This window comes from Manis pentadactyla, chromosome 2, assembly GCF_030020395.1.
Source record: "Manis pentadactyla isolate mManPen7 chromosome 2, mManPen7.hap1, whole genome shotgun sequence".
Taxonomy (NCBI): domain Eukaryota; kingdom Metazoa; phylum Chordata; class Mammalia; order Pholidota; family Manidae; genus Manis; species Manis pentadactyla.
In genome coordinates this window covers 143,070,616-143,082,938 of record NC_080020.1, presented here as the reverse complement: position 1 = coordinate 143,082,938, position 12,323 = coordinate 143,070,616, and the positions used below count along the sequence as shown (strand labels likewise).

At 37.3% G+C, this 12,323-nt stretch overlaps 1 protein-coding gene across 7 annotated transcripts in view; it reads left to right on the top strand.

Moving 5' to 3' along the window:
- The window catches only part of LOC118929992 (E3 SUMO-protein ligase RanBP2), an 80,675-nt gene that overhangs the window by 47,572 nt on the left and 20,780 nt on the right, over window positions 1-12,323 (top strand). For 4 of the 7 annotated variants that reach the window (XM_036920721.2, XM_057496866.1, XM_036920712.2 and 1 more), the window contains exons 18-21: window positions 987-1,122; window positions 4,357-4,451; window positions 5,350-9,952; window positions 10,568-10,645. In XM_036920721.2, the coding sequence (XP_036776616.2) occupies window positions 987-1,122; window positions 4,357-4,451; window positions 5,350-9,952; window positions 10,568-10,645 (4,912 nt within the window). Of the gene's footprint in view, window positions 1-986; window positions 1,123-4,356; window positions 4,452-5,349; window positions 9,953-10,567; window positions 10,646-12,323 lie in introns of those variants that run through there. The other 3 variants (XM_057496867.1, XM_036920718.2, XM_057496868.1) reach the window with 2 other exon arrangements.

The following is a 12,323-nucleotide window of genomic DNA, read 5'->3' as shown; positions in this document are numbered from 1 at the left end:
GTTTCCAAAAGTGATCTTTTGTCTGATACCACTATAGTTCATTTGGAATAGGACATAGTTTCTTGATAAGTGCCTGTTTTGTATGGAACATTCCTTAAGTTCTGGGGTTGGGAAAAGTGTTGTTGTTTAGTTGTCTCTAAAATGACAGAGCTGATACCTAGCCACAGAGCTGCCACTGAAAAGCAGCATGTCTGCTGGTTTGTCTAGGCAGTAGGGTGGTGTCCTGAAAACATTTTTGAAGTAAAATCTAGTTTGAATTCTAGCTATACCATTTTCTGCATCTTTTCTCATTTTAAGGTGTGTTCTAATACTGTTTTTTTAACTGTGTAAGGATTAAGAACTTTAATAAAGTACCTGGAATATATTATTACATACATAATATATTCTGAGCAAATATTAGTTGTTTTTCCTTTCCTAATGGAGCATTTGAGCCTTCCTGTGAAGGATTAGTAGTACTTGTTACCTCAGATGTACATAAGGGAAAGCTAGCATTGGAAGGGAATTTGGAATGTTGATTGGTCCAGATGGACTGAAGGGTAAAGGAGTGTGGAAAGGAGATACTGGAAGGATGTTTGAGGTAATACCATGAGGACTGTGGATGTCAGAAAGTTTAATGTGTGAGTACTTACTGCTTTCAGCAGGGAAGTGTCTTGGCTAGAGCGGAACTTTAGAAAGATTAATTTAGGCAACTGAAGGACGGAAATGGAGATGAGGATGTTTAGGAGGTTACTCGTTTAAGTTAGTGCTAACTAATCTGGAGTGAGTGAATTAGGTAATGCTACTAAGCAAAGAAGGAAGAGGGGCAAGTGTGTTATAACAATAATGATCATGTTCTGAAATCAGCACCTGGTACTCAGATCATTCCTGGAATATAGAATCTCTTAAAAGGCATCATCAAGTATTTCAATTTAAAATGTGTAAGTTTGCTTTAGCACTATTTCTGGCATGACATAATTGCTTAAAAATTATTTTTGTTCTTCCAACAGAAAGAAATGCAGGAATTGAAACTAAATAGCAGTAACTCAGCATCCCCACATCGTTGGCCTACAGAGAATTATGGACCAGATTCAGTGCCTGATGGATATCAGGGGTCACAGACTTTTCATGGGGCTCCACTAACAGGTGAGTTGGCAACTGGATAATTCTAGATATTAATAAAATCACTGTATCCCCCTTCCTTTAAATAGGCAACTTGTGAAATCACCTTGTCTATACACATTTGTTTATATACATGTCTATATATGTCTGCTTATATGTTATTTAAGCTGTATTTGGTATTACTGAGATTTTTTTATAACTCCAGGTGAAAACAAAGTAAGCTTTCTCTAATCCTGTGTATCTGAAAAGGCTTAGAGAGTCCTTTAATGCACATCTCAGAGGAACTGAGCCTGAGGTGGAGCTATTCTGTAACAATTGATAAATATTAACATATCATTTTGTATCAAGAGATGCCTAATTAGAACTTAAACTTGGGAATTAGTTTGATGGTATACTGAGAGGTATGACATTCATAAGAAATCTTGTTTATTTTGAAATACTGTGGTCAAACATGAAAGGAAGGAGTTTGGAGCTGGACCATTGGATTTCAAAATTATGCTCTATCATATGCCTCTCTGAGCCAGTTTGTTTGAAATGTGGAGATAATATTTGCTTCACATGATTATGGTGAGGATTACACATGTATTAGGCATTTACTTATAGTATATAGTAAACACTTAATGAACTAGAAGGTACAAATAGTGCTTCCTGTGGATTGTTTGTGCAAAGTGCTTTATGTATGTAATTTAATTTAATTATAGTCACTGGAGATGTAGGTGCCATTATTAAGCCCAGTTGTGTAGATGAGGAAATGGGTTTGTAGAAAGGCTATGTGACTTATCCATTATTGTACAGCTAGTTACTATTCAGACTCCAGTGGTCTAAATTTAAAGCTACTTGCCAGTATGATACATTACCGGTATGATTCAGGTAGCCAGAAATGATGATAAAAATAGGTTTCTTTTATAGGTAATAGATTCCTAAGATGGTAGCAGGGCATGTGTTTTTCTTACTGGTTTTAACCCACGAAAGATTTAGAATATTGTGGTCTAGTTTAGTACATTTGTGTGGTGTTCCACAGGTAACACTCAAGGCAGACCCACTATCCTTTTGTGACAGTGTGACATTTAGAAAAATGCAGGCAAAATCATAGAAAGAAAGTATTTGTGAAGTCAGACTTCCTAAATGTCATTAAGTCATAGATAAATATATGTTCAAACATTACTCACTTAAAGACCTTGTGTGCTCTGCAGAGCCTCATATAGAGAGGTTAATTAGGGCCTAGCTAGTGCTGTCTTCTTGGGTCAGTTTCCATTTCTTCTGTGTATGGGCATGAACAGTGCTCTGGTTGTTAGACACAAAAGCATCACGTTGTCTCATTTTACTCTTGAATCGCCCTATGGAAGGCACAGGAGCGGTACATCCTCATTTTACAGCTGAGAGAAGAGGCCCCCAGTGGCTGATTGACAAGGTCACAGAGCACCTCTGTGGCCCCTAAAGGAGGGGTGCTCCGATCTGCTCCCATTCTGTGTTCCTTAATGAAAGTAAAAATACACTAAGATGGTTTTTAAATAAGATGATTAAAAACTGATAATAAGCTTATAGGAAGTATTCAGAAGTACTGAACAATGTAAAGAAAACATAAACTAACAATATTACATAGAGTTCAGTTAACATTTTGGAACATTTTCTTCTGGTCCTTTGTGTTTGTATATGTAAAGAATTTTTTATGAGGTTTTTATCATACTATTAGGTTGTAGGTAGATGAGTAAGCCTGTTTTTAAAATAGTACTTTAAGTTCTGAGCATTTTTCTAGTAAGTGTTTTTTGAAAATACTATTAATGGTGGAAGTACTGCAAATTTAATTCCCTTATTTTTGTTATTTCAAGTTTTTGCTATATAAATAATGCTGTGGACACATTCCTAGGATTGTGGGGTATTTTAAGAATTATTTTGTGTTGGGAAATTGCTTTCCAGAAAAGCTACCCCAGTTTATACTTATCACCAGTATCTGATCGTGTCCATTGCTTTGCACTCTTGCTTAGTTCCAACTATTATCCACATACAAAAACCTTTGCCAATTTTTAAAAACAAAAGTAGAGTTAGTTTTTATTTTTTATACTTGGCATGATCAATACTTTATAATCTTTTGTATTTTCTGAGTTATCTGTTCATTTGGTGCTTTTTTTCTATTAGATTTTTTTTAGTAGGTTTATAACAACTGTTCCCTCCCCCCCACCCCCAACTATTAAAAGTCATTGGTTACTGATAAAATAACCAAATTTCAGACTTTATGATTATTGGCACATATCCTTTAGCTTGTTTTATGTTCTATGCATGTTTTCTGCCAGAATATTTCTAAAATAGCCATCTTCACCAGGCAGTTTGTTAGTTTTCCAAAATCAAACTTGGGCTTCTTCAGCAATTTTTTATTTTTGTAGTAACTATATATAGAGAAGATAAATAGACTGGCTAGCTTTTTCTAGATCTTTTTCAGGGCTTTCTAGAATCAGTTGTTTAGCATCTCTTGTGTCACAATTTCCATTTCTTCCATGTAAGGCATAAATGGTCTTTAAGTTTTGTTCTCTCGTATAATTTCACAAAACAGATCAAGCAAATGACTGTTGGTAGTTCTGCCATCACCCTGAGTGTCTTCTAGTTTTTGGGGTCCTAGTAAAATTCACACAAAACAAATGGAGCGCATGATTTGGATATCAACATGAGTGTCAGTCATGATGGGCCTTTTTTAAAGCCAAGGGACACATTTTATGTTACTTTTGAGATGCTTTCCATGAATTTGTCAGGTGATATTTTGATCAGAACATTCTCAGCTTGAGTTTATAAAAGGCCACCTTAATCATTCTGTACATTTTCAAGGCTCACTTCAGAAACATGGCCCTGAGGCCATTAGATGCATTTTAATTCCTTAAATCCTTCCTGTGACTAGTGTATTCCCAGTATTTCTGATGTTGAACACAGACTGTGCTTGTCGATCATGCCAATCTTTCTTAGAAAATGGACCAAACACTTTCCTCTTGGCTCCTTTTTTGATGCTTGTTGTATGGCACTTGTTCTTGTTGACCACTGTGGGGCTGCTCTCTTTTTCCTCATGTGTCATATTTAGGGGTTTTTCCTAGTTTGTCATTTGATAATCTTCTTTATGGTGTGTTTTGATGTACAGAAATTAAAAAACTATGTAGTTAAATCTTTCTTTAATTTCTATTGCTTTTGTATTTATAGTTCTTGCCTAGATAGTCTTAACTGTAGATAGACTTTAACAGTGTTTTCTTTCTTTCTTTTTTTTTTTTTTTTTTTTAGTTGCAACTACTGGCCCTTCAGTATATTATAGTCAGTCACCAGCATATAATTCCCAGTATCTTCTCAGACCAGCAGCTAATGTTACTCCCACAAAGGTAACAAAGGAATAATTTATACATTTATAAATATCTCCTTTTTAATTGTTCAGGCTTCCTTCAAAGAAATTCAATAAGTAGTTCAGCATTAAAACTTATGTGTCCCACAGATAAAGATTTTAAATTTCTCTCCAGATACAGAAGTTATGCTTCTTAGTCACTATCTTTTTTTTATGTTACAATAAATGTGAACATATAAAATATTTTTTAAATGCGGGTGGTGGTGGTGGTGGGTCCTTGATAATTCTATTTTGGCAGAAATAAAGTTAGAATGTCCTTGCCAAACCACTGTGTGGTGTAAATACTTCCAAGCCTGAAGTGGCTATGTAACTTTGGATTAAGACCCAGGATCACAACACTAACCTTTGAAGACAGAGGGCTTAGTGCCTTTAGACCCTAGCTCTTCTGCTCACTGTGACCTTGGGCAAGTTTCTTAACTTCTTTATGTATTAATTGCCTCATATGTAAAATGAGGATAATAATGCCTTATTCATAGGGTTTTTTGAGGATACTAAAATGAGATGATACATGTAAAATACTTAGAACAATGCCCAGTTGGCACATTAATAAATGCTCAATAAATGTTAGTCTTCATCGTCATCATCATTATTGTGAACATCATTTGACACATTGTCTAGGAATGAACAATATATTTATGCTATGCATTTATTGTAGGAAAGTTAGTTTCTAAGATGCTGTCATTAGTTAAGGCAGTTTTTGTTATATGCCAAGAAGGGCTCTAACTGTAAGTATCTCTGTAAGTAATGTTGTTTTCTCTTAATGGTGTGCTAAATGCTCTAATAATATCTTTACCTTATGATACTCATGTTTTGTGAGAATAGTTTTCTGTAGTTTTGTAGGCAACCTACAAAAACATTTAACTTTTTTCTTCTTCTAGGGTCCAGTTTATGGTATGAATAGGCTTCCACCACAGCAGCATATTTATGCCTATTCACAACAGATGCACACACCACCTGTGCAAAGCTCATCTGCTTGTATGTTCTCACAAGAGATGTATGGTCCTCCACTGCGTTTTGAGTCTCCTGCAACAGGAATTCTATCACCCAGGGGTGATGATTACTTTAATTACAATGTTCAGCAGACAAGCACGAACCCACCTTTGCCAGAACCAGGTTATTTCACAAAACCTCCAGTTGCAGCTCATGCTTCAAGATCTGCAGAATCTAAGGTTATAGAATTTGGAAAAACAAACTTTGTTCAGCCAGTACCAGCTGAAGGAATAAGGCCATCTTTGACAGCTCCTACACATGCAACACAGCCAACTCCTTTTAAATTTAACTCAAATTTCAAATCAAATGATGGTGATTTCACATTTTCCTCACCGCAGATTGTGACACAGCCCCCTTCTACTGCTTACAATAATAGTGAAAGCCTGTTAGGTCTCCTGACTTCAGATAAACCTTTGCAAGGAGATGGCTACAGTGGACCAAAAGCTAGCCAAACTGTTGGACCTCGAAATACATTCAATTTTGGAGGCAAAAATGTGCCTGGAATTTCATTTACCGAAAACATGGGCCCAGGTCAGCAAAAGAATTCTGGTTTTTGTAGAAGTGAGGATATGTTTACTTTTCACAGTCCTGGGAAGTCAGTGTTCGGAGCGCCTGTTCCAGAGCTGGCCAGCAAGAGTCATGAAGCAGATGGGGGCAGCACTCACGGTGATGATGATGATGATGGCCCTCACTTTGAGCCAGTGGTACCTCTTCCTGATAAGATTGAAGTAAAAACTGGTGAAGAGGATGAGGAAGAATTATTTTGCAATCGTGCAAAATTGTTTCGTTTTGACACAGAATCCAAAGAATGGAAGGAACGTGGAATTGGCAATGTAAAAATACTAAGGCATAAAACATCTGGAAAAATTCGCCTTCTAATGAGACGAGAGCAGGTATTGAAAATCTGTGCAAACCATTACATCAGTCCAGATATGAAACTGACGCCAAATGCTGGCTCAGACAGGTCTTTTGTTTGGCACGCTCTGGATTATGCGGACGAGTTACCAAAACCAGAACAACTTGCTGTTAGATTCAAAACACCTGAGGAAGCAGCTCTTTTTAAGTGCAAGTTTGGAGAGGCCCAGGGCATTTTAAAAGCCTTAGGAGCTAATGTAGCCCCAACAACAAATCAGGCTATGAGAATTGTAAAAGAACCCACAAGTCGTGATAGCAAGGATGTTTGTAAATCTGATTCTGGAAAAGTGAATTTTGAATTTCAAGTTGCAAAGAAAGAAGGGTCTTGGTGGCATTGTAACAGCTGCTCATTAAAGAATGCTTCAACTGCTAAGAAATGTGTATCATGCCAGAATCTAAACCCAAGCACTAAAGAGCTCCCTGGCCCACCATTAGTTGAAACTGTTACTCTTAAAGTTGGCCCAGAAAATACTCCGGATAGATTTGCATCGGTGACTTCAAAGAAGGAAGGTTGCTGGGATTGCAGTGTTTGCTTAGTAAGAAATGAACCTACTGTCTCTAGATACATTGCATGCCAGAATACAAAGTCTGCTACCAAAAGTGGGTCTTCATTTGTTCAGCAAGCTTCCTTTAAATTTGGCCAAGGAGATCTTCCTAAGACTGTTAACAGTGATTTTAGATCCGTCTTTTCTGCAAAGGAAGGACAGTGGGATTGCAGCGCATGCCTGGTACAAAATGAAGGCAGCTCTTCAAAATGTGTTGTTTGTCAGAATCCAGGTGAACCAAGCCTGTCTACTTCTGCCATTCCAGCACCTGCTTCTTTTAAGTTTGGAACTTCAGAGACAAGCAAGACTACAAAGGGTGGATTTGAAGGTGTTTTCATCAAGAAGGAAGGACAGTGGGATTGCAGTTTTTGCTTAGTGGGCAACCAAGCAAGTGCTGCCATGTGTATTGCCTGTCAGAATCCAAGGAAACAAAATCAGCCTACTTCTGCTGTTCCAGCACCTTCCTCATCAGATACAAGCAAAGCTCCCAAGGGTGAATTTGCAGGAACACTCCCCAAGAAGGAAGGACAGTGGGATTGTAGTGTTTGCTCTGTGCCAAATGAGAGTTCTTCCTTAAAATGTGTGACTTGTGAGGCCTCCAAGCCAACTTACGAACCTACAGCAGAAACTCCTTCAGCTTTCACATTGGGTTCAAAAACTAAGTTAAATGACTCTTCTGGAAGTCAGGTGGAAACAGGATTTAAAAGTAACTTTTCAGAAAAGGCTTTTAAATTTGGCAGTGCAGAGCAAGGATTTAAATTTGGGCATGTGGATCAGGAAGATACACCTTCTTTTACATTTCAGGGTTCTTCTAATACAGACTGTAAGTCAGGAAAAGAAGGATTTAGTTTTTCTATCCCTGTGTCTGCTGATGGATTCAAATTTGGCATTCAGGAGCCAGAACATGAAGAGAAGAGTGAAAAGCCCCTTGAAAATGACACTGGCCCTCAGGCTCAGAATGTGGGGAACGAGAAGAGTGGTGCTGGTGTGTTGTTTGGTCAGACTGGGAGCACCTGTACTTTTGCAGATCTTGCAAAATCAACTTCAGGAGAAGGATTTCAGTTTGGGAAAAAAGACCCTAATTTCAAGGGATTTTCAGGTGCTGGAGAGAAATTATTCTCATCACAAAGTGGTAAAATGGCTGATAAAGCTGACACTTCTGCTGACCTTGAGAAAGATGATGATGCCTATAAGACTGAGGACAGTGATGACATCCATTTTGAACCCGTAGTCCAAATGCCTGAAAAAGTGGAACTTGTAACAGGAGAAGAGGATGAAAAAGTTCTTTATTCACAGCGGGTAAAACTATTTAGATTTGATGCTGAGGTAAGTCAGTGGAAAGAAAGGGGCTTGGGGAACTTAAAAATTCTCAAAAATGAAGTCAACGGCAAACTGAGAATGCTGATGCGAAGAGAACAGGTACTGAAAGTTTGTGCCAACCATTGGATAACGACTACAATGAACCTGAAGCCTCTCTCTGGGTCAGATAGAGCATGGATGTGGCTAGCTAGTGACTTTTCTGATGGTGATGCCAAACTAGAGCAGCTGGCAGCAAAATTTAAAACACCAGAGCTGGCTGAAGAATTCAAGCAGAAATTTGAGGAATGCCAGCGACTTCTATTAGATATACCTCTTCAGACCCCCCATAAACTTGTAGATACTGGCAGAGCTGCCAAGTTAATACAGAGAGCTGAAGAAATGAAGAGTGGACTAAAAGATTTCAAAACGTTCTTGACAAATGATCAAACAAAAGTCACTGATGAAGAGAGTAAGAGTTCAGACACAGCTGCTGTCTGTGTGTCAGACACAACCTCCAGGCCAAATCCTGAAGGCACCGGACCCACCTTAGAGTGGGACAACTATGATTTAAGGGAGGAAGCTTTGGATAGTAGCATGAGCAGTAGCTCGGTACAGGCTTCTCCACGGGCAAGTAGCCCTGTGAGAAAAAATCTCTTCCGCTTTGGTGAGTCAACAACAGGATTTAACTTCAGTTTTAAATCTGCTTTGAGCCCATCGAAGTCTCCTACCAAGTTGAATCAGAGTGGGACCTCTGTTGGCACTGATGAGGAATCTGATGTTACTCAGGAAGAAGAGAGAGATGGACAGTACTTTGAACCAGTTGTACCTTTACCTGACCTAGTTGAAGTGTCCAGTGGTGAGGAAAATGAACAAGTTGTTTTTAGTCACAGAGCAAAACTCTATAGGTATGCTAAAGATGTTGGTCAGTGGAAAGAAAGAGGCATTGGTGATATAAAGATTTTACAGAATTATGATAATAAGCAAGTTCGCATAGTGATGAGAAGGGATCAGGTATTAAAACTTTGTGCCAATCACAGAATAACTCCAGACATGACTTTGCAAAATATGAAAGGGACAGAGAGAGTGTGGGTGTGGACTGCGTGTGATTTTGCAGATGGAGAAAGAAAAATAGAGCATTTAGCTGTCCGTTTTAAACTGCAGGATGTTGCAGACTCCTTTAAGAAAATATTTGATGAAGCAAAAACAGCCCAAGAAAAAGATTTTTTGATAACCCCGAATGTTTCTCGTTCGACCCCTCCCAGAGAATCACCATGTGGCAAAATGGCTGTAGCTGTATTAGAAGAAACCACAAGAGAGAGGTCAGATTTAATTCAGGGTGATGATGTAGCCCATGCAATTTCAGAAGCGGGAGAAGTGGCTGGTGCATCTGAAACAACAAAAGCAGTGGTTTCTCCTCCAAAGTTTGTGTTTGGCTCAGAGTCTGTTAAAAGCATTTTCAGTAGTGAGAAATCAAAACCATTTGCATTTGGCAACAGTTCAGCTACGGGGTCTTTGTTTGGATTTAGTTTTAATGCACCTTTGAAAAATAACAACAGTGAAACTAGTCCCATAGTCCAGAGTAGATCTGAAGGAAAAGTGGAAGCTAATAATTGTGAAGAGTCAAAGAACTCTGATACCAAACAGTCTTCAGATGGCAAAGTGAAAAGTCTCTCTGCTTCTTTACCAAAGGAAGAGTCCTCAACTAATTATACATTTAAAACACCAAAAAAGGGTAAGCACTAATTAAGTCTTCAGCTTAAGCAGAATTTTTTTTTTTAACTTTTAATCTTTTTCTTGATACAGACTCTTTGTAGGGTACTACTGTTTTAATAAAAGTTGAATTATAAACATAGTGCTCTGGGAATAGACAGATATTTGTGCAGATTTTTTTCTCCCTAAACCAAATTTATCTGTGAGTGTTCAAAACAGCAACAGAGAGTATGTGTGTAAATTATTTAGGTGATTTTGATGACTGAAGGATGTTTATATCCTGCTTAGGGAAAATCACAGGAACTTACTACTACAGTACTAAAGTTTAGTGACTCATGTACTTGAATCATGCATGTTAACTTGAGTCTTTTTTTCCAACAGTGTTCATTCTTTAGTTTCTTCCTATTTTCAGTATATTAAGTATTATTATTATTCAGTTTATTATCCTGTCATCCAGAACACATTGTACTGAGATGTTCAAATTTTATGTGTGGTATTCTTGCCACTATTAAATGAGTAAGGAGTAAAACAACTAGGGTAAATGAATACATAAGAGCGAAATTGGTATAAATTGAGTAAAGTCATACTTGCGGTGATTCTCATAATGTTCAAAAATTAAATACTCTTTATTTTCTAGGATTTAACTTTAGCCTTTTTAAATCTAATCCAATGGCTTTTTGGACCAGCACCCCTTCCTCACAGCCTGAGAACGAAGGTATAGAGCTAGTATTCTCAGTGTGTGATGGCACCAGTTTTTGTAGCAGCTGGTAGTCCTTAGCAAAGTAACTGTGGCTGCGACCTTAAGTACTTAACACGGTAGTGTGCATGTAAAGTGCCAATTTTTAGACAACTACCTTTTGACTGGTTGTATGAAACCCTCTAATGCTATTTTATTATATACTTGGATGTCCTGTTTTTTCACTATTGCACAACATTATTTTGAGGTAGATACATGTGGTCTTCACCTTTGGCTGCTTTGTATTTTGTTAATCTATTATTTTTGACTCTGCTTAAAGAAAGCCAACGTTTTATCTAACCTTTATCTCTACCCACTAATTTCTGCTGTCTGCCAGTATCCAAACATTTGATGGTAACAGCATGTATACACGGGGAACAGTGTCCCTTTTGGGCTACCCTCTTCTACGTGGTCTAAAAAACACTGTTTGAAAGTAGACCCAATTTCTAACAGCCACCATTATATACCTGGTATGTTACATATGTAGTGCAGATCATTTGTAAAAGCAAGTGTTTGTGCTAGAGTGGAATACTAGGAAGCAGGATCTGTTAAAAGACCTTGAAGAGCAAGGTTAGGTAGATGAACTCACCTTTAGTGTCTAATAACGTATCTTGAGCAGTCCAACTGTGTCATAGGTTGCCAAACAGGTACAATGATAGAATGAAAAAACCTTGATTGCTGGGGCTTTCAGGGTTAAAGTATACCAGACATATTACTAGCTAAAGCAGCTCTTAACCTTCATTCTTCAGGGTAGAAATCATGTGAAATTTTTCACTCAGTCAATACTGAGTTTTTCTAAAGGAGGGTAAATGGCATGTTTAACATTGTAAAAGGGTTCAGGTTCTCTAGATCAGCATCCAGTATGACCTGTGTAATTAAAAATTTTCTAATAGCCACATTAAAAAATAAAAACAAATAGGTGAAAAAGAAAACAGATGAAGCTAATTTTTATAATCTATTCAATTTAACCCAATTTATCTTAAATGCCATTCAACCTCTAGTCAGTATAAAAAATTAATGAGATATTTTGCCTTTTTTTTTTTTTTTTTTACAATACCAAGTCTTCAAAGTCCAGTTTGTAATTTACTCCTGCAGCACAACTCAATTTGGTCTAGCCGCATTTCAGGTTGTCTAGTAGCCTCCTGTGGCTAGGCTACCATATTGGACAGTACTAGTTGGTGCATAGCAAGTTCATGATCTAGCCTGAAATTCTTTATAGACTAGAAAAGATTATATGAAGACTTCCTTTTCTTTCTACTTTTGCCTTTTTTGTTGTTTTTTAGCTATAGAAATTGTTTTAGACTCTAAAAGTATTATAAGATCACAGTTTTTATTTAATTTTATCGATTATCATGTTTAGAAATATGCAAAACTAAATGTAACTCTAATCACCCCAGTCCTTAGTAATTGTTAACTTTCCTTGTGGGGACTAATCAGGGTTGGCTTTGCACTGGTTTCATATTTTTACTAATCTTTGCTTATGATTTCTTTAATTTGCTTTTAGTTTTGTAAATGCATGGGTATTTTGCTGAACTGTTATTTAGTATGCCAGATATGATTATAGCAGTACTACTTAAATGCCTTTTTAAGTTATAGCCATTAGCATATAGTAGTTCTTTTCAATGAACAGTGAATAAAAGCAGGACTTTCTTTAGTT